Source organism: Sceloporus undulatus, chromosome 4 (assembly GCF_019175285.1).
Source record: "Sceloporus undulatus isolate JIND9_A2432 ecotype Alabama chromosome 4, SceUnd_v1.1, whole genome shotgun sequence".
Taxonomy (NCBI): domain Eukaryota; kingdom Metazoa; phylum Chordata; class Lepidosauria; order Squamata; family Phrynosomatidae; genus Sceloporus; species Sceloporus undulatus.
Window position 1 is genome coordinate 188,912,586 of NC_056525.1, and position 21,620 is coordinate 188,934,205.

At 40.8% G+C, this 21,620-nt stretch overlaps 1 protein-coding gene across 2 annotated transcripts; it reads right to left on the reverse strand.

Moving 5' to 3' along the window:
- Positions 1–1,671: 1,671 nt before the first annotated feature.
- On the reverse strand, positions 1,672–21,261 carry IMPA2 (inositol monophosphatase 2). Of its 2 annotated transcripts, none has more exons than XM_042465135.1 (8): positions 20,976–21,261; positions 15,056–15,189; positions 12,745–12,849; positions 11,529–11,574; positions 8,573–8,681; positions 6,989–7,097; positions 3,433–3,584; positions 1,672–2,826 (listed from the first exon to the last, which is right to left on the reverse strand). In XM_042465135.1, the coding sequence occupies exons 1-8, from the start codon at positions 21,138–21,140 to the stop codon at positions 2,711–2,713; spliced, it is 936 nt and encodes a 311-aa protein (XP_042321069.1). In that variant the 5' UTR covers positions 21,141–21,261; the 3' UTR covers positions 1,672–2,710. The 2 variants fall into 2 exon arrangements, with proteins under 2 accessions (XP_042321069.1, XP_042321070.1); XM_042465136.1 differs by having other exon boundaries at positions 20,997–21,256.
- Positions 21,262–21,620: the final 359 nt, after the last annotated feature.

Consider the following 21,620-nt stretch of genomic DNA (forward strand, 5'->3'; position numbering starts at 1 on the left):
ACACATCAGAAAACGTACCTCTACCTACTTAAAAGGGATGAGATTATTTCTTTGGAAACATCTAGTCCCATGTTTACATACTGGAACAGTCCCCTTCCAGTGCTAACCAGAATGTATAGTATCATTTTTTAGTGACACTTAACTCCAGTACATTTAGAACTAGGGGATCTTAGAGAAAGGGACATAAACAGAGACTTGGGGCTCAAATAGTAAGTAAGCCCAGATGGGGTGGTGTGAAGCCGGCCCACCCGAAGACAGATTGGGGATGTGGCAGCCACAAGCCATGGCCTCAGTCCATTGCGTCACCAGCTGACTAAAGAGTGGTTTTCAACTGCTCCTTTTTCGGCTGCGGTGGCTTCCTGGTGTGTTGGGGGCTTGCAGCTTGTAGCCACCATGCTCTCAAGATGCCCAAAAGCCGGCCCATGCTACTAAGCATGTAGCGTCAAAACACTGTGATCTGAAGCTGCCTGGACAGCAGTGCAAAGGAATGATCTATTTTGCCCCTAAATCAGACCTAAAGAAAAAGGTAAAGGTATTCCCATTGACCAGGTTGTCAAGTCGTGTCCAGCCACCTCCGTACTAAGCTGAAGAGCCAGTTCTGTCAGAAATGACTATGTGATCATGTGGCCAGCATGACTGCAAAGAATGCTGTTTACCTTCTCACTGGTGTAGTGCCTATTTATCTACTTGCTTTTGCATGCTTTCGAACTGCTAGGCTGGCAGAAGCTAGGACTAGTGATGGCAGCTCATGCCATCATGCGGCACCCAAGCCTTAAACTGCCAACCTGCCGATCTTGCAATCAACAGAATCAGCGCCTTAACCATTTGAGCCACTGCATCCCCTATCAGACCTACTGCCTTAATATCTGGGCAGATCTATTTCATCTCTATAGTTATTGTGAAGAACAGTATCTCACATCATTTCTAAGAAGTACTAATCCCAAACAGCAGATGAGATAGTAATTGCTTCCCTGTCTATGCTAGTTCAAACTGTAGATGATGGTTTGCTGACTGCATGCACCACCACATAGCAAATTGAAAACAGGAGTGTCAGAGGAAAAGCCCAGGTTAAAATCCTTTTTCTGACATACTAGGTTTCTGTACTGAGGGATATCTATCTTTTAGAATACAAGACTATTTAGTCATATAATATATGCAGTCTTGCCTGCTACAGCCCAGGAAGATATTTCTACTGATCATACCTAAAGTCTAAATTATCACCCTTTTCCAACCAAGGGCCTGATCCCATGGTTCTAACAGCAATGAAGTGCTCCCAAAGCAGAACATTTTATCACTCTTTTCAGTTTACAGCTTTTGTTAGATGTTTTCCTTCAGTCCTTTATCTCCAATTGTGAGCTACACAGCAATATTCATATAACTGCAAGACATTTTTCTTTATAGTTATTTGTGAATTTTGGCATTCTAATATAGACATGGGCAGACTTTAGGCTTGCTGGATCTACTTTGTTTCTGATTGAAGAGATCTGGGTGCAAAACACTGGCGCGTTACAGATGCGCCGAAGGCGCGTGTTAGGGTTGAGAAGGGGCGTCCCTTCTGGATGCCCCTCAACTCTAATACGGACCGAGTCCGTACAAAATGGCGGTGCCCGTCCACACGGGGGTCACCATTTTGACGTCACAGACGCATAGCGTCCGGAGTCACGTGGCGGAAGTGATGCCACGAGTGCACGACTAGCGCCTTGCGGCGCCACTTCCAGGGCCCAGAAAGAAGCGCCATTTTGGCGCTTCTTGTTGCGCCCAGGAACCACATGGTTTGGCCGCTGCGGTTCCCGGACTAGCAACCGGCGCTGGCGGCTGAGCGCCCTTCTTGGGCGGCGCTCTGTAATGCGCCACTGACTCAGATAGAATTATAGAACTAAGTGCCACTGAAAATATGCTCAGCCTACGCAAATTCTTTCACATCTACTTGTGTTTTCCCTCACTTGTTTATGATTACAGAAAAAGGCTTTCCTGATGTACATTCTGTCCCTCTCTTCCTCTTGAAACGTTCAGATCATATTGTAAAAAATTGTGATGATTTTGTTCTGCTCTGTTCTTTATCAAGCTGAAGAATTCTGAATGCTTGGAAAAAGCCAAACACCTTTTAAACTTCTGATTATCACTAAAAGTATTTACATAATTATTTACACAGGATAATACACAATTCAAGGATATGTACCATTATTACTGTTGTGTGTAACACATAAATAAATGTAAATATCTAAGATCTGTTCAATAAATGTACTTCTAACTTTAAAAAAGAATAATATTTTTTTCTCAAGTACAGTTAGATGAGGGTATTTTAGGCACACAATTTAAAACTATTGTCCCTTGCTGTGGAACAAAAAACTAGTTTACCTGAGTTCTGCAAAAATAAAGGATTGTTTCTAGTTTGTAACAAAAATACTCCCTCTGTTTCATTCTCAAAGAGGCAACCAACAAATTCAATCTGGGATACCTATAACATTTAAAAAGTATAGTTGATATCAATTCTCATTAAAAGGGGCCCAAGTAGCTTACAAAAATTAAACGTTTCCCTTCACCTTCCTATAATGTAAGTAAAACCTTTTCCTAATACATTTTCTATATAGACTGTACGGGAAAACACATTACTAAACCATTTATCCTATAAGCAATCCATCCTGAAGAAAGTGAAAATAGCTCCAAAATGGCAAGTTTTTCTGTTGATTATTGAAATATTCAAGTCTTGTCAGTTCTCATCATCTCTTCTATAGTGAATTGTCTGTATTTCCTGAGCTATAAATGTAGCCATTTCCTGGGTACCTGCTGCAATGACTCGGCATGACATTAGGTCTAGAGGTCCACCTATGAAAGGAGATTAGTTTTATCATAAATACTGCCTGTAACTTGGATTCAGAAGTAATACAAGACTCTCCCCTTCTGTGTATTGAAGTCATCAAGCAACTTTTTGCACAACCCATTAGAGGCAGCTGCTGTTTTTCACTGGGATGTGTGAAGGAGCAAAACTAACCAGAACACCTATCTTCCCTCTGTGGTAATGAAAAGCAACCCATTTGCACAATAGGGGTCTTTGGATCAACTCCTTCAAATATACATCCCACCATACCCTGGAAACCCCTCTCCTGAAAGCTGGGAAATTTCGAAAAGGCCTGAGTGAGGCAAGGACAGTTATTAGGAAAACTGGGTGGGGGCAGTTTGCACAAGCTTATCTAACACTGGGTACATCCTCCCCATTTTTGAACCTGCAGCTTCCAGAAACAGCCCTCCTTCAATAATAAACAAGATAAATAATTCTGACCTGATGAAATGAACTGATAACTCTGAAGGATCATTATAATGAAGGAACCAACCATAGATTCCCTTCTGTAAGCTTAAAACCTGAAAGTAGCCACCTCATATGTTTAAAAACAAATTCCATAGTTCCCCCTCTCAAAAACAGCATTTACTCACCTGAGGTATCCATCACAACACCACCCGCCTCTCTGATAATCACAGTAGCTGCTGCCAAATCCCAGCAGTGCAAGCCAAACTGGTAATATGCATCTGCAGCACCGGATGCTAAAAGACAGAGTGCCAAGGTCGCACTTCCAATTACACGTACCCTATAATAAATCAAGGCATTTGAGGGGGGGGGGTGAGATAGGCAAAACAAAAACAAAACACATAAAACAACACTCCTGATAAGGCAGACCCCACCAAGTGTTGACTCATGTACAAAGGTCTGAAACTAACAGCAGCCTAAATCCTATGGGTATACTCCTACTTAGACTATCCATCAGAATTCCAACCAATATAGGTTGGTAGATACTTATAAACTAGCATAGAAACTTGGAAAACAATTACCCATTCCCAGATATTTGACTCAACATAATTTTCTTCTTTATAATCTTATAATAGATGTCAAGCTGGCAGTGTGTACAGTCTATGTCTTCTAGCATATAACTTGTGTATAAGTTGGCCTCGTGTATAAATCGAGGGAAGGTTTCAGGGTCAAATCATGAATTTTGATATGACGCGTGGATAAGTTGAGGGTAAAACCTAGGGGGCCATAACAAAGGAGGGAAAAGGGAAAACATCACTTCCATCCCTCCTTCTTCTCTAGACCTCTTCCGATCACCTAACATCACGTCTCAGGTGCTGGAAGAGAGCTTTTAACATCGGGTTAAGGAGGAAAGGAAGTGAAGCTAAATGGTATATTTCTTTGATAGGAAGAGATGGCTGTCAAATTGGACTGGCAAGGGAAAGAAGTGGAGCTAATAGGGGTGTTCCTTTGATGGGACGAGAAGGCTTTCAAATTGGACTGAGAGGGAAAGAATTGGAGCTAAATGGGATGTTTCTTTGATACGAAGAGAAGGCTTTTAAATCTGACTGAGAAAGGATAGAAGTGGAACTAAAAAGGATGTTGATTTGATGGGAAGAGGCTTTCAGATCAGACTGGGAAGGGAAAAAATGTAGCTGATAGGGATGTTTCTTTGATGGAAAGAGAAGGCTTCCAAATTGGACTGAGAAGGGAAAGAAGCTAAATGGGGTGTTTCTTTGATGGAAAGATAAGGCTCTTAAATGAGACTGGAGGGAAAGAAATGGACCTAAAGGGAGTGTTTCTTTGATGGGATGAGAAGGCTTTCAAATCAAACTAGGAAAAAAGCTAAGAGAGGTGTTTCTCTGACAGGAAGAGAAGGCTTTCAGATCAGACTGGGAAGGGAAAGACGTGGAGCTAAAAGGGGTGTTTCTTTCATGGGAAGAACAGGCTCTCAAATCGGATTGGGAACCTCTTTCACACACACACTCCTGATTTGAGGCATGAAGAGTGGGGCATCAGGCGGTGCTTGTTTCAAGACCTTTCTAAGCAGTATTAGTTGACTCAGGATTTTAGGGTCAATTTTGGGGCATATATTTCTTGGCTTATAGTTGAATATATACAGTAGTTCATTTTACAAAATAATGTTTGGTTGCCACCATGAATCCCATGTAACAAGACAACAGATTCCCCTCTTAAGAGAAATGTTAGAGGCATCTTAAAGGCAGGAGTATATCCTTTGGTACACAAGAAGTCCCTCTAATGGTACAGGCAATGGGGTAGTCTTGTTCAGCAGAAGCTCCATATTCTCACTTTCATTCCTTCAAAACCTTTGAATGTGTTCACTATGGCTGCATCTGCACTGCAAAAATAATGCAATTTGACATCATGACAAATAACTGCATGGATCAATACTATGGAATTCTGTGATTTGTAATAATAATAATAATAATATAATAAAAGTTTATTTCTATCCCGCTTTTCCAATTCAGATCAAAGCGGCATACAAATCCAGGTAAAATTACAATAATCAATAAAACAGATAAAACAAGATATAAAACAGCATATAAAACTAATACTCGAGTAGCTGAGTAGGGGAATCCAGAAAAACATAGCCAGAGTCGTTACCACATAGAGGGGGAAAACCAAAGTCACATCTCATGGGGGGAAAGCTTGGGAAAAGAAGAAGGTCTTGAGATTCTTCGTAAATAAGTCCAAAGATGTGGCGGAGCAGAGCTCATCAGGGAGATTATTCCATATTCTCGGGGCCGAGATTGAAAAGGCCCATTGTGAGGTCCTCACATAACGCGCAGTTGGGACCTCCAGCAAGTTTTTCCCTGCAGACCTGAGTGTGCGGGGCAGATTATATGGGGAGAGGCGGTCCTCCAAGTACCCAGGGCCCAAGCCATTTAGGGCTTTATAGGTAATAACCAAGACCTTGTATTGTGCCCGGAAGCAAATAGACAGCCAATGGAGATCTTTCAAAATAGGTGTTATATGGTCTGAACTGGAACCACCAGCGACCAATCTTGCTGCCATATTTTGCACTATCTGCAGCTTCCGGGTTTGGTATAAGGGTTGTCCCATGTAGAGCACATTACAAAAATCCAATCGAGAGGTTATCAGAGCGTGTACTACAGTTTCAAGGTCCCTTCGATCCAGGTAGGGTCGCAGCTGGCGTATCCGCTGAAGCTGATAACAAGCACTTCTGACCGTCGCATCCAGTTGAGATGTCAATTGGAGCAACGAGTCCAGAAGCACCCCCAGACTGCGAACTGAGTCCTTCAGGGGAAGCATGACCCCATTCAGGACAGGTGGACAAATTCCACTACCCGGGCCCGATGGACCTATCACCAGTACTTCCGTTTTCTCTGGATTCAGGCTGAGTTTGTTTTCCCTCATCCAGCCCATTACCGACTCCAAGCAGGCATTTAGAGGAGAGATGCCATCCCTAGTCACTGCATCAGTCGGAGACACAGAGAAGTATATTTGGGTGTCATCAGCGTACTGATAACACCACGCCCCGTGACTCCGGATGATCTCTCCCAGTGGTTTCATGTAAATGTTGAATAGCATGGGGCACAGAATAGCTCCTTGAGGGACACCAGATGTAAGCGCCCTCTTATCGGAGCAAACGTCCCCCAGCTGCACCATCTGGAATCTGGCCGAGAGGTAGGAACGGAGCCACTGGAGCGCAGTGCTCCCGATACCCAACTCCCTCAGGCGTTCCAGAAGGATACCATGGTCAATGGTATCAAAAGCCACTGAGATGTCCAAAAGCACTAACAGGGACACGCTTCCCCTGTCCATGCCCAGACGGAGATCATCGACTAAGGCGACCATGGCAGTCTCAACTCCATAGCCCACCTGGAAGCCGGTTTGAAATGGGTCTAGAAAATCCATTTCATCCAAGAGTGCCTGGAGCTGGAAGGCAACCACTCTCTCGATCACCTTCCCCAAAAAAGGCAGCAGTGATACAGTCTGTAGTTTGTTATGGCACCAGAGCTCTCTGAGAGAGAAAGATACATATCTGACAAAACCCACAAATCCCAGAATTGCACAGCATTGAGCCATGGCAGTTAAAGTGGTGTCAAACTACTTTATTTCTCTAGTACAGACAAGACCCATGTTTAAGTGGATGAATTCTTAACTGAAATGTTAATAAAAATGCCCTGCTAAAATATTCATTTTGTAATAAGACAATCTTACCCATGAGCTTGGGCCCTGAGCAATCGCTCCATGTTACTGAGAAATATTTTCAAAGTGTCAGGGTCACGTTTTGAGCCAATCTCTGTTAAAATCAAGGCCTTTGAGATATCTGCAAGATAAACAGTTGATCTTTATCATTAGAACAGCATTTCAAAGCAGGCCTTTTCCAATGTTTATGGTAAATCATCTTTTGTGTTTTACAGTACATCTCAGTTTTCATACAGATATATCATTTAATGCTTACTCCTAGTAAATTCTGTGTTCCAAATCAGTAATATTCTGTATCTTGAAATTATCCTTAACATTACTTTTACCACATTTCTAAATATGTTTAAGCAACTATTACCAATTAGGATACTTGCAATTAAATATGCAACAGTTGTCTCCCTATCTACATCCTTTGATCATTCTAAGTACTTTAAGGGTGTTCTTTCAGTAAGAATGCTACAGTATATTTTAAAAATCCAATGTTGAGACTGAACTGCAAATTAATAATACAAGTTGAGTATCCCTTATCCGGAATTCTGAAATCCAAAACACTCCAAAATCCAAAATTGTCCATGTGGCTAGTGGAGATATTGTGACACCTTTGCTTTCTTTCTGACTGCTCAGTGTACCCAAACTTTGTTTCATGCACAAAATTATTAAAAATATTATGTATAAAATTACCTTCAGGCTATCTGTGTAAGGTGTATACAATACATAAATGAATTTCATGTTTCGACTTGGGTCCCATCTCCAAGACAATCTCATTATGTATATGCACATATTCCAAAATCCAAAATACTTCTGGTCCCAAGCATTTCAGATAAAAAAAGACTCAACCTGTATATATTCTTTTGGAAAGAAGCATGAGGCAATATAATGTTTTAACAAGCTATTCCCTTGTTGTGCATTCTAACATTAGGATAAAGCCATAGTATCCTGGAATACTATGCATTGAAGCTTTCCAGGATTCTTCTGCTTGCATTTAATACTTTTCATTTGGGTGTTAATGAATCTTCTAGCCTTCACATGCTATGCTGTGTGAATGTGAAGCCTGCCAGATATTGGACATGGTGAGGAACAGTAGGAACTGTTATTCAACCATATCTGAAGGGCCACATATTCCCCATCCCTGCCTTCAACTCATGACATCAACTCTGCAGGCTGTCAGGCCCTATCCACTCTGAAAACAGGGCTGCTTTATATATGCCCCAATGTGGAATACAGTAGAGGATTTTAAAGTGATTTCCTTACAATAAGTTTAACATCTGAAAATAGCTTTTCAAGTAATTTGGCCTAAGTGTAGTAAAACAGGTCAGAGTCAATCATAACATCTTAAATGAACCCACAGTCAATTATATTTCACTCAACTGGTACTAAAAAGCTGCCCCAAACATAAGTGTAAGCAGTAAGCATCAGTTCTATTGGATCCAACTTTACAGTAACTTGTGAAAGTCTCTTTGAAACTAAGTTTAAGCTGAATAGTTTAAAGTATGGGGTAAAAATGAGTAAATGAAACAGAGAAAACACACGAGAAACAATATCAACTCTCTGCAATTATAACAAAGTATTTAGAGTGCTAACAAAATCTAAACTAACCTGTTACTTTTGACACTTGTAGCCTTTTGTCATTACAATATGCCCCTTGACCTCTTCTACCAGTGTATAACCGTTCTTCAGTGCAGTGATAAATTACACCAAATTCAAGCTTTAGAGTTTTAAGAAAAGAAAGGTAACATAAATGCAATTTTTAGACTATGCATAAGTATAAACAAATTAGCATTATTTTAACTGTATAGAATTGAAACTGTTATTTATAATAATAAATGTTTTGATTACTTCAGACTTTCTACTTTATATGCTCCATATAAATAAGCAATGAGTTACTGCATTTCCTGGCTACTTTTTACATTACATTAATTATGAGGAATACACTGGAAGTGTTTTCTGCATAGTATTGACTGTAATGAGCAAACTGGCCAAATGTACCACACCACTGGTTAGGTTCTCCAAGCTAGTATCAGTCACTTATCAAGAACATACAGTACTGGTAGGGAGAAAAAAAAAACTTCCCATGAACTGGCAATTCAAATGTGAGCAGGTCTCGCCCATTAGACCTGTAATTTGGAGCTGCCTACATATGGAAGGGGTTTAAATAGCTTCTGTACAACAGCTTGTTGTTGTGTGCCTTCAAGTCACTTCTTATTTATGGTGACCCTAAAGAAAGCCTATTTGAGGGAGGGGGGGTTTGGCAAGATTTGTTCTGGGGGAATTTGACTTAGTCACTCTCTGAGAATGAGAGAGTATGACTTGCCCAAGGTCACCCAGTGTGTTTTCATGGCTGAGCAGGAATTTGATCCCTCATCTCCAGACATACAAACCACTATATGGGCTGTCTAATAGCTACAGGTATTATGCAATAATTAGCCTGCAGCTGTAATAACAATAAACAACAATAATACAGAACCACCTCCTAAAACAACAACTTTCTCCTTCAAGTGCATGCTGCTTTCTTGTGCCCTGTTCTTCAAACTCACTGTTGGGCCACAACAAAGTGATAACAATCCACCAGTGTCTTCAGACAAAAGTCACCAACCAATCTCTGGCAAATACCAAGTGGAAATGTGTCAGGCAGGAGGAGACTACTGAACCCATGCAGCCACTTACCCCATGTGCCTCTCCCTTACTTTCTTTTCACCCAGATTTAAAAACCAGAAAGGAGAAGGGCTAAACATGATGATAAGCAGGTTAAATGGGCTGTGGTGGAAAGGCAGCAGGGAAACAGCTTGATATCCAACTCTACTTTACCACTTGACATCACCTCCCCAGCATTCAGAGGTTAGAAAAATTGCTTTTCAGACTACAGCAAACATACTTCCCTAGCCAGCATTTCCACTACCCATGGAATAGGTGCTGTAGTTCAAAAAGGAACTCCTCCAAGCTCTTCCTGCTTTACAGTTGTTTAGCAGTCACTTAGATTTGAAAATACAGTCAGCCCTCCATTTTTATGGGGGATCTGTTCTGGACCCCCCCCCAAAAACCCCACAATTTTGCACATATTCAAGCCCCATAGGCTTGAATGGGAGGGGCGCCTGTGAGTAGCTGCAGGCATGCGCCCCAGGTGCGCACCCCATTTTTAATCCCCTCTGTTTGCTCCTCACAAGTAAGCAAGGGGTGCGGATATGAAACAGAGAGGCAACTGTATATATCTGCTTCCACCTATCATCCAGCAATAGGGACAGATCTTAGTCAATTCAAACCTTTGGCAATTTTCTACACAGGACACTATTTTTTTGTTTTCACATGGGATTTCAGGATAGAGAAGAAGCATATTGTATTATATTTTCCTAGGACAGGGGTGGGCAAAGTGTGACCCTCCAGAGGCTGTTAGATTAAAACTCTCAAAGTTTATCACCACTGTCTATTTTAGGGCTGCTAGGAGTTGTAGTCCAACAATACTTGTAGGATCACAGTTTGCCCACCCCATCCTATGGAAACATAGTGGTAGGTACTCTTTACATTTTAGAGCCAGCATGGTGTAGTGGTTTCAGCGCTGGACTAGGACTCTGAAGACCAGGGTCTGAATCTCAGTTTGGGCCATGGAAACCCAGTGAGTGACCTTGGGAAAATCAGTCTCTCAGCTTCAGGGGAGGGCAATGGCAAACCTCCTCTGAAGAAACTTGCCAAGAAAACCCCATGACAGGTTCACCACTTTAGGGTGGCCATATGTCAGAAACAACTTGAAGGCACACAGCAACAACTATTTACTTTAAGGAAACAGTGCCAACTAAGAAAGTAGGTTGGCTGGTAATGAGGTCTAAGAGCTCAAATTGGTAACTAAAATTCTGCTGCCACATGAGCAATAAACAGCAATAGAGAGAATATATGATATGTTTGCCACTTGGCTGATTAGCATGTGCCTTGTGTTGCCAACTCAGGAGAACTGGCAATCAACATGGCTGGATCTAAATGTCTTTTAAATGAAGGTTATACTATTCTTAAATGCAGTTACTTGGGAATACTTTTACTGTGTTTTCTTGGCAAGATTTGTTCAGAGGGGTTTTGCCTTTGCCTTCCTCTGAGCCTGAGAGTTTGTGACTTGCTCAAGGTCACCTAGTGAGTTTCCATGGCCAAGCCAGGATTCAAACCCTGCTCTCCAGAGTCATAGTCCAGTGCTCAAACCATGCTGGCTCTCACTCATAAAAACAAGTCTCTTTTATTCACTTCCTGCAAGACAGGCATTTTTTACAAAAAGAAAATGTTCACACTCTTTTATTGTTTGGTGTCCCCAGTAAGTGCATACATTCATTTATGGTGGTATATAATAAAACTACTCATGGAAGAGTTGGCTTGAGTGCTATATGTAAGTTTGCTTAAGTGTTACATGCAAATCAGTTAGATTTCCTAACTGTAGGCCAAAATCTCTAAAGCATTTTCTATAAATTTTGCTGACAGCGTTTAGATTTTATCAATCAGATTACTACACAATGGGTCATTTATTTTGTTATCTGCAGCTAAAGTCTTACAGACCAACTTACAGAACATTATCTTTTACCTCTTGGTTAACAGCAAATCCAATACTAACAGCTACAGTTGGAAACCTGTGTAAATAAAATCAGTTGCATCTATTTAATATACCTTCAACACAATCACTTTCAGCATGTTTAGCTTTCAGCAATATGACAGTGTTTAGTTCTCAGCAAATATTACGTATTTTTATATGTTTTTGCATGTTTATATTTTTTAAAAAACTTTTAAAAAGTACTTCTAATTTTTAGAAACTGATCCTATCCTATGGCCTAGTTTAGCAGTGTTTTTCCACTGAAACCCAAAGTATGAAAGAAATACTGAATGCTACCTTAAGAAAGCCCCTTTCCATTCTGTTAAATTTTAGGATGGCATGCAAGTGATTGGAACTAACGGCATAACCTGTGAGCAATACAGTTATGCTATGAAGGAGGTAAGAGAAAGTGGTATCTGCTGTTCTAGCACGCAGGTCGGAGCTCAAGCTAAGTCCCAGAATTCAAGGGGCAGTGTTATGAGAGAACTATTTCTATGAAAAATGTAAATGTCACTCAAGAATCTTTCCCTCCCAGTATTTTAGCAGTCAGTATTTCTAAATTATTGTCATGTCAGAACTTGCACAGCAAAAAGAGTTATATATCTGTTATTATTAACAAGTGAATCAAATTACGTTTTGTGCCAGAAAAGTAACTATAATAAAGAACTATAATAAAGCTGCAAGTTGTTGCATGTTTTGTCTCCAAAATAAGCAAAATATGACCCAATCATTATCAATAGCATTAATGATCATCGACATCATTTTTCACTTGCTTATGCTAGCTTAGTGCTCACTGTAAACAGTCAAAAGTAATTTTTAAGAAAACAGCTTAAGTTACTAAGACTAAAAGTAAGTGGCTTGAAAAATAAACAGCTTAAACAAATTGAGTAAAATTATAATTAAAGAATGCTAGCTTTTGCATTAGAGTAACTGCAGCTGGACTGGGACCAAACCTTGCCCCTATGGACCCACAGGAGATCGCTACATCCCAAAACTGACCCATATTATAAGTGACCAGAAGTTTTAGTCAGTAAAATATGAACATTTAAATAAGGAAAATACTTCTGACCTTGACAGATGTGAGAAAGTCAGCTAATATACAAGCAAGCATTATTTGGGGAGTTTGGATACAGAAAAATGTCTTTGAACAAGAACAACACAGGGTATGAGAAGACACAAAAAGAACCATGTTTACTGTCTCTGTATTTACCTATGAACAAAATTGCAGGTGCCATCAACAGGATCAATGATCCAGGTAGGACTGTCATTGAGGATGCATTTTGAACCAGCAGCAGTAGCTTCTTCTGCAATAAACCTGTTAATTAGTGCACATTGACACCATGAATGAGAAAATTAAAATTAGAATTTAATTGGAAGCAGACACATTTTTGTCTCTTAGGAGAAAAGGCAGTTTAGACATTGGCACATTTAGCTATTCCTTGCTACATCTAAATTCAAATAGGTGTTAAATGAAGTGCTTTTTTTAAAGTCATTATAAAAGGATCTTTGGGAGGCTTTGTATACTGTTTAGATGACTAAGGCCTGATACAGACCGGCACTTTGTGCCGGCCTGTGGGCGAAGTTAGGGTGCAGCATCCACATGCTGGATGCCCTAAACCTGCCCCTAGGGCACGATTTTGGTGTGCGCTGGTCCACATGGTGCATGCCATCATGACACCCCTCCGGTGCTGCATCCACATGATACAGCACTGAAGGGGCGCCATAAAGCTGCGCCACCGTGGCTATGGAGGGCACAAAAAGGAGCCGCTTTTTGCAGATCCTTTTTGTTCTCTCTGGAGGCAGGATCAGGACTGCAGCATAAGGTTGCTGCAGCCCTGATCCAGCCAGTAAAGTGATGGCTGCAGACCACCCCTTTGGGGCAGGTAGTTCAAGGTCTTATATAAATGGAAACCTACATTATTTCACACATGGGAAGATGCCTGTGCATTTTATGGTGCAATAGCATGTTCCTCTTACCACGCAAGAGAATCCCCCCTCTGAATGACAACCAGAAGCACATAAATTGAAACTAAGCCACAATACTCATTTTCACATGTTTCACTCTGGACTATTCTAATCCAAGTGCTTGAGAACTATCAGCCACTCTCATCTACAGATTTCCAAGAATGAAGATATTTTACACAGAACACGGAGACCATTTTTGAATTTTTCTTGCACTAATTGTACCTCTGCATGAATGCTTTTAATGTGGGACAGAAAGTGGAAGAAAGCCTCTGCTAAACTAAATATACCTTTTAGCCAACACAGATATTAACGATGTGGGAAATGCAATACAATACGGTTTGTGTTATTTTTTAAAACAACCTTCAGCTCCACCTGTACAAGACAGACATTAAGCTCTGCAAGATGATCAATAAATGGCAATTTATTTTGCCACCTTGACACACTGCCTGTATGACAACAGTCTATAAACATTTTAGCTTAGAATTCCAATCACATCACATCACATTTTATGGGGCTGTTTTAGTTACTATTATGTGAACAGATGTCTGCTAAAACCAGGCAGAAACTATAATATTCATTTGATAAGGGAAATCTAATCTGGATTTCAAAAGACAGAGGCAGGAGTATTAAAAACAATAGTTGTTAACACACTCCATACTGTATCAGCCTAAAAGCTTCTCTGCTGTTTCAACAGACTAAAAATCAATGTTCTCTCTTGGAGTGGAAGAGAGGGAGCAAAGAGAAAAGCAGGAAGATATAAGCTTCTAAATCTGCAAGTTTATGCAGTATCCAAACTACAAAGATTATTATTCTCATTCCCTTTGGAAAATGAGTCAGTGTTGTCACTGTTTCCCATGAGTTTCCAAAATGGGACCAAATATTATGATGCTCCTGCCTACCCACTTGTAGAGTTTGGCTGCTTTGTTTCCCTAAACAGCAATATTACCATTCACAGATTGAGTTTTGTGATGTCCTGCCTGCTTTCCTTCTATGCATGGTGATTGCTTACTATAAATGTTGCCATTATGATTATGGTCAGCCAATCACATACACTTCATCTCTATTCCAGTTTAAATGGTGCTAGTATAGTGCAGGGGGTTCCAGACTAAGACGAGGAAGACCCAGGTTCAAGTTGCCACTCAGCCACAAAATGTACAGGGTAACTGGGTCAGCCACTACATCTTAGTTTAATCTACTTCACAGTATTGTTATGAGGATAAAATTGATTCATGAGAGGGAGGCAAGATAAACATAATTAGTACTGCAGTCTGATTTTCCTTTTGAAAGGTATGCATGACAAACTAGAGACTTCTCCATTACATCTATGGAGGATATCATAATACATCATACCCAGGCTTGCCCTAAAATGTACAATTGGAGCCAAACCCATTTCGGTATTGTACCCTTATGAGACAACCATCTGTTTGACTCATAGATACAATGCATGAAGAAAGCTTGATACTATTGACAATATATGAATCCCCATATTCACAGAACTGTGTTTTCAATCCCAAGCAAAACATACCATGCTACAATAACTCTATAAGAAGACATACCTGTGAGAGGGAAACTTTTCTTTCAGAGCAGAAACAATTAAATTTTCCACAAGGTGATCAGTTTCTGTCACAAGATCTGCTGGAGAGGTTTTGGTAGACACCTGCTTTTCCTCAGTGAGTGCTTTCCTAATAATCTAGAAAGAGCATACCAGATATTACATTTTAGATTATTGCCACATCCCTTAAAGCCAAATACACACAGAACTTTCAACTCAGTCACATATATGACAAAGATAAAAGAAGAACACTAGTTCTCTATTGCACATATATACAACTACTCTGGTGAAATAAATGGCCCTTTGTATACACAGGGGATCCGTTCTAGATGCAAAAAAAATGCAAGACCTCAAGTCTAGTTTATTCCTATGGGTTGTGTTACCCCACAGGCGCGCATGCACCATTTTAACTCTCCAGGCTTGCTGTGCACAGAAGCTTAAATCAACACTTCCAATTTAATTTTTTGGTCTTTTTAAAAAAAGGTTTTGCAGTATGTGAGGGGCTTGTGGGGGTTAAAACCGCAAGCTTGAGCAGGAGAGGGAAGGAAATTTGCACAAAAAAACAGAAAAGTTCTTCTTGGGTGGATGGGCCTTGGAAGTGTGTTAAGGGCCTCACTGTGAAGAAACCTGTTAGGCTGCACTTCACCCATTGCTGTTGAAGGAGACAAGCAGTTTTACATACTGTAATATCAATTGAAATCAAAGGGATTTCCTATAAATTAGGTCCTTTTTATTTGACAGAGTTCAGAATCTGGTCCTCAGGAATATAACAAATATGAATCAGTATATAATAAAATGTAGGAAAGCTTGTGTGGTGTAGTAGTTTGAGTATTGAACTGTGACTCTGGAGACCAGAGTTCAATTCCTCGCTTGGCCAAGAAAACCCACTGGGTGGCCCTGGGAAAGTCACATTCTCTCAGCCTCAGGCAAAGGCAATGGCAAACCTCCTCTGAACAAATCTTGCCAAGAAAACCCCATGATAGGGTCACCTTAGGGTCACAGAAGTTGGAAACTACTTGAAGGCACACAACAACATAATCATCATCAACAGTACAATGTTAAAAATTTTGTGTAGCATATATGGTGGAAATAATAGTTAAAAGTATTTAACACATTTAGAACATACACTCTGGCTTGCCATTGCAACTGGGTGTGACATTTTTTAAATGGAAATAAGAAAAAACTGACAAGCAGTCATTCAGAGACCAAGGAAGATATTATTGGAACAAAAATAAACAATTTCCCTTTCTTTGATATCTGTTCCTCCCTTTCCATTGCTAAAACAGTTTCATTTTAATCTTTCCAGTTCTCTTTCAACCTTTTTTTAAAAGACAATATGTATTATCAAGAAATGTCCCCATACTACTCAAGTCTTTCCTAAATGCGTGTTCATAGAAATATTTTTCTAAGTGAACTCAGAGGAAAGATAATGGCTTCAATTCTATATCTTCTCAGTATAACATAAATATCTGCATGCACTACACTGAGCCATATACCCTTATCTCTGACTTATTGAAAAGCTCCTGAAGCCCCACTGCATGACTATTCCAGTGTTTGCAGCAAAAGCAAGAAAGATCAGAGAGGTGTTTGGGCTATCTCCCCATAGCTAAATGGCCAATGATTAGAGAAGCTCTAGGAAAGGAGCATTGAAGGACCCTCATAGATCTCAGTGCTGATCTCATTGTGTGTCTCGCTATGAGTCCATTCAGGATGGCTTTGGGGCTTTTCAATAAGATGGGAAGAGATTTGAGCACTGCCAAAAGAGGACGGGAATATCAACCTAGACAGAGCCAGAAAAAGAACATCCATATGTCATTTTGTTCCTAAGAGACAATTAGAGACTTGTATGTCCCTAAGAAAATTCTGGCCAATGTGATTTTATGAAGCACAAAGAATAAAAGTCCTGGGTCCAAAACACACTTGAGAAATAATCCAGTTTAAATTTGTAGTTAATCCAGTTTAAACCCTGGCTAAATGCTAGGGAATTCAGGGAATTGTAGTTTTATGTGATAGTTAGCCTTCTCTGTCACAGAGCTCTGGTGCCACAATAAACTACAATTCCCAGAATTCCCTAGCACTGAGCCAGGGCAGTTAAACTGGACTATTTCTGCAGTGTGCTTTGGACCCTGGTCCACAGTATCAAAACTCTATAATTTAAATGTGTATTAATCCTTTTGGTAAACAACAACAACAACAGCATAAATATGCATGTTTATTTGGAAGCACTGTATTACACTGAGTTCACTTAGGCTGCATCTGCAGTGTGGAAATAATCCAGTCTGACACAGCTTTAACTGCCATGGCTCAATGCTATGGAATTGTGGGAATTGGAGTTTGTTGGACACCAAAGTGCTCTGACAGAGGAGGCTAAATGTCTCACAAAACTACAGTTCAGAGAATTCTATTGCACTGAGCTATGGTAGTTAAAGTGGTTTCAAACTGGATTATTTCTACCATGTGCATGCAGTTTAAGATGTGTTGCCATGTAACCCCAACAAGCATTTACAGTAAATTCCTTTTAGTTCAGTTGTGTTCCTGTTTCTGTAGCTACTTATTTTGTGAGTTGCCATGAGTCCCAGTTTTGGAAAAAAGAGGATATAAAATTAATAAAAATATGGATAAGGAAGCAAGCAAACACAGGATTTCACTTACTTGGAGTTTCAAGTAAACACCATTAAGATTACTTTAGGGCTTAATCTAGAAGCCCACAGACTAGATCCTGACCATAGCCAACCACCCATTTCTCCCTATTTTATAGTTAAAAGGAAAAACACACGATGCCAACCTATTTTTCTCACTCTACTAATTTTCATGCTACTGCTTCTTAAGGAAGTGGCTTATCTGAAGTTTTCAGCCTCAAGATAATCACACACTAATAATAGCTGGTTGGGTGCGTGGGAGTAGAGAAGACACAACTTAACCTCCAAAGCCTGCACTCTCCCCCCAAACTAGTCCACTCAACAATCTAAGCAGAGGCCACTCTTATTTTCCCATTTTCTTAGATGGTCTTGGGCCACAAAAAAGAAGCCATGGAACCCTTTAAGGCTAACCAATGTATTTCAGCATAAACTTTCATGGACAACAGCCTACGATACTTCTTCAGGGGGAGACAGGCATCCAGAGATGCAGTTTACAAACATTTTTAAAAGACAGACTGTAGGTTCCATAGCATTGAGCCATGGCAGTTGAAACAGTGTCAATTGGATTATTTCTGCAGTGTAGATGCAGCTTAAGTGAACTGAGTGGAACACAGTGCCTCCAAATAAACATGCATATTTATACTGTTGTTGTTGTTAGTGTGTGACTAACCTGAGATCACCCCAGTGCATTTCACGCTTGGTGAACCCAGAATTGCAAGGAGTTTAATCACAATTCATTCTGAACAGCAGTGCTAAATCCAAAAGGAGAAATCCTAGAGTCAGTATATTCTGTAAAGAGTATCTGACATATCTGAGTTTAAAAAGGAAAGATAACACACACTCTTCTCACATTTTCAGACAGTATCTTTATAGATGTTGTATAATTCTGCTGGTTGGGTTAGTTTAGTTCTTATACTTATGCAGTTAGGTGAGCGTACACAAGCTAATTAATATTTTTTCTTAATGCCACTCATTACAAATTAATCTATTTTCTGTTCATGTCAGTCTCTTTCATCCTAGGTACTGCTACAGCTAAAAAGGTCATTTCTCATTTCTAAGGCTACCGGCAAAAGAAAAATGTGTGAAGTCAGAACTACAGAACACTACCTAAATGTTTGCATCTGGGTAACATTTAAAACCATAGCTGTGTTCATCTGAAAAATCAGTATGCAAAGGGATTGTGCAGCACTTTTGAGACAAACTGAAAGAAGTTGGCAGCATGAGCTTTCCTAGACTTGAGTCTGCTTCCTTCCAGTATGGTCTGACAGATCTCTTGAGATCTGCTTAACACTTGGTAAATTTGGTAAATCTCTTCCTGATAGCTACCTTCTAGTAGGATCTAGCAGATGGACAAAACATCTTCAAATGCAATCTTGTGACTGACATTGTCATACTTTATATTCTCCTGTATTTTTAAAACATCTTTGCTTGATGAAGAAGCCAGTGGAACTTCAAAACCTTGCAACCTGTCTTTTGTGCATTTTGGTTGATCCAATAAAGGTATCATTGTTCTGTAGATTTTGCATGTTATTGGACTTTGCTACATGGCCAACACGTCAACCCCCCCCCCCCCGATATGTTACAATATTAGATGGGTGGTGTATTCTTTTAAATGTATTTTAAACAATTTTACCTTTTTGAACTATTTTATATGCAATCTGTTTAAATATTGTAATAATTTAATTCTGTTTTAACATGACACCTTTCTATGTTTTTACTTGTACTGTTTTTAATCTTGTAAGCCACTCTGAGTCCCAGGTTTGGGGAAAGGGCGGGATATAAATAAATATAATAATAATAATAATAATAATAATAAATAGATAAGGAAGCAAGCAAGCATATAAACATTTGCATTCTGTAGTTCTGACTTCATTGGACCGAATGTCTCCACACATTTTTTGTGTGTTTACATTTTGATAAGTAAAAAGACTGAAGAACACTTTTACTAAATAATGATATTTCAGTAAGTAAACATTAAGCCTTCTCAGAATATTTCCTTTATAATTTTAAAAAACATTTTCAGTTGGACTACCTTTAACCAGATGCCCAGAAAAGCAAGGCGCTTTTTCTTTGTCATCTCATTTGACCAGATCTGAGTTCAATCCTTTCACCTTTTGCTCTTTTAATCCAAACCTTGCCTGTTTCCCAGTTCATGTCTAAAAAGCCCTTTTGCCCTGCCTAGGCCATATGCTCTCTTTCTCTCTGGCTGCATCCACACTGCAGAAATAATCTGGTTTCAGACCACTTTAAGTGCCATGACTCAAGGCAAGGGAATTCTGGGAATGGTCGTTTTGTGTTGGTGTTTTGTGTGTGCGCGTGTTAAAGTCTTGCCACTGCTACACACACAATTGACATCTGGTGGTGGCCAAGGGAGCAAACTCTCCTGTTAGGTGGACAGTTTTAGCATTAACCTGAGTTGTTTTTTAAATCCTCTCAGATTTTGGGGATTAGTTTTTATAATTGGGGGGGGGGGTCCAGTATGTGTTTTCAGGTTGGAGGCTCCTTCTTCACTCCAAAAAGGTCACTTTTTACTTTGGAGTAAAGTCCTGTGGCAAGAAAGGGAGGTCAAACCTGGGACAGATTGTTGTTTACACAACAAACGACCATGCCCAGAATTTCCTTGCCTTGAGCCATGGCACCTAAAGTGGTACCAAACTGGATTATTTCCCCAGTGTGGTTGCAACCTCTCTTCTCCTGTTCCAGGATTTACCTCCATTTCTTGCCACATGACTTTACTCCAAAGTAAAAAGAGCCCTTTTGAAGGGAAGAAGGAGCCTCAAACCCGCAATGACAAACTGGAACCCCCACATTATAAAAACCAATCCCCAAAACCTTGAGAGGAATTTAAAAACAACAACAGGTTAATGCTAAAACTGTGCACACAGCAGGAGACGGTTTGCTCCCTTGGCCACCACCAGATGCCAATTCTGTGTGTAGCATTGGCAAGACTTTAAAACACACACACACACACAAAACAGACACCCAACACAATTTAGAAAGCAGGAGCTGTACACAGAGGGAACTCAAACCTCATTTTCTTAAACTGGAGCAGGTCCAAGCCTGGGGATATTAAGTCAGGAAGGGAGAGGCAGGGAAGGGCAGCCACCTCCCTGCTTTGCCCTCCCAAGGCGAACCAGGCTTATCCTCCTTTTCCCGGACGCCGTCCTCCATTGCCACCTCCTTCTGCCATGCGTTTCTATCTCTAGGAGTGATGTTCCTAAAGCTTTTCTATCATGTCCTCCTTGGAGGGCACCTGGTGATGGAGGAGGAGGAGGAGGCGCACACCTGGCGAAGAAGGTGGCTCACCTGTCCCGCCTGGAGAGCCAGCTGCACCGCCATTTCCACACATTCTCGCCAAGGGTCTTCTTCTCCTCGGCCTCCTCCTCCTCCTCCTCCTCCGGAGATAGCAACAGCAGCAGCCGCCGTCTCTTGCTCCCGGCTAGGCTTCATGGCAGCCTCCTTGGCTTCCCGCTGGGCGAAGGCAAGGGAGAAGAAGAAGGGCCGTCCTCCTTTCCACTTTCTCTCTCCTCCTCCTCCTCCTCCTTCATGGAGGCGGAGTTGTGTTACAGCAACACACACACACGCCTTTCCCTTCCCCGGACCTCCTCCTCCTCGTTCAAAAAAACCTCCCACTGAGGCCTACTCGCCCGTAAAAGCCGCGGCCTTTCCTGCCATACCGCCCCGGCGCCTCAGAGCGGCCTGCTCAATTTAGGCCGCCGCTTGGGCCCTGCCTTAGGCCTCGCGTGGCTCAAGTGGGCCTTTGTGATGAGGCCCAGGGTGACCGGCCATGTCCTCATAACCCCAAAGGGCACGATGGCAGGATTTTCCAGAAAGGGAAGAAAAAAGGAAGACATGACCACATATAAAAGCTTAAAACACACACTCATATACATAGAAATTCATGCTTTTAGTCAAAATTCCAAAATGTCC

Coding starts and splice junctions, on each gene's coding strand:
- IMPA2 (XM_042465135.1), bottom strand. CDS start 21,140: ATGAAGCCTAGCCGGGAGCAAGAGACGGCGGCTGCTGCTGTTGCTATC. Junction 11,575..12,744: donor ACCTGCAATTTTGTTCATAG/GTAAATACAGAG, acceptor TTATTTACACAG/GTTTCCAACTGTAGCTGTTA. Junction 7,098..8,572: donor ACAAGTGTCAAAAGTAACAG/GTTAGTTTAGAT, acceptor TTTATCTTGCAG/ATATCTCAAAGGCCTTGATT.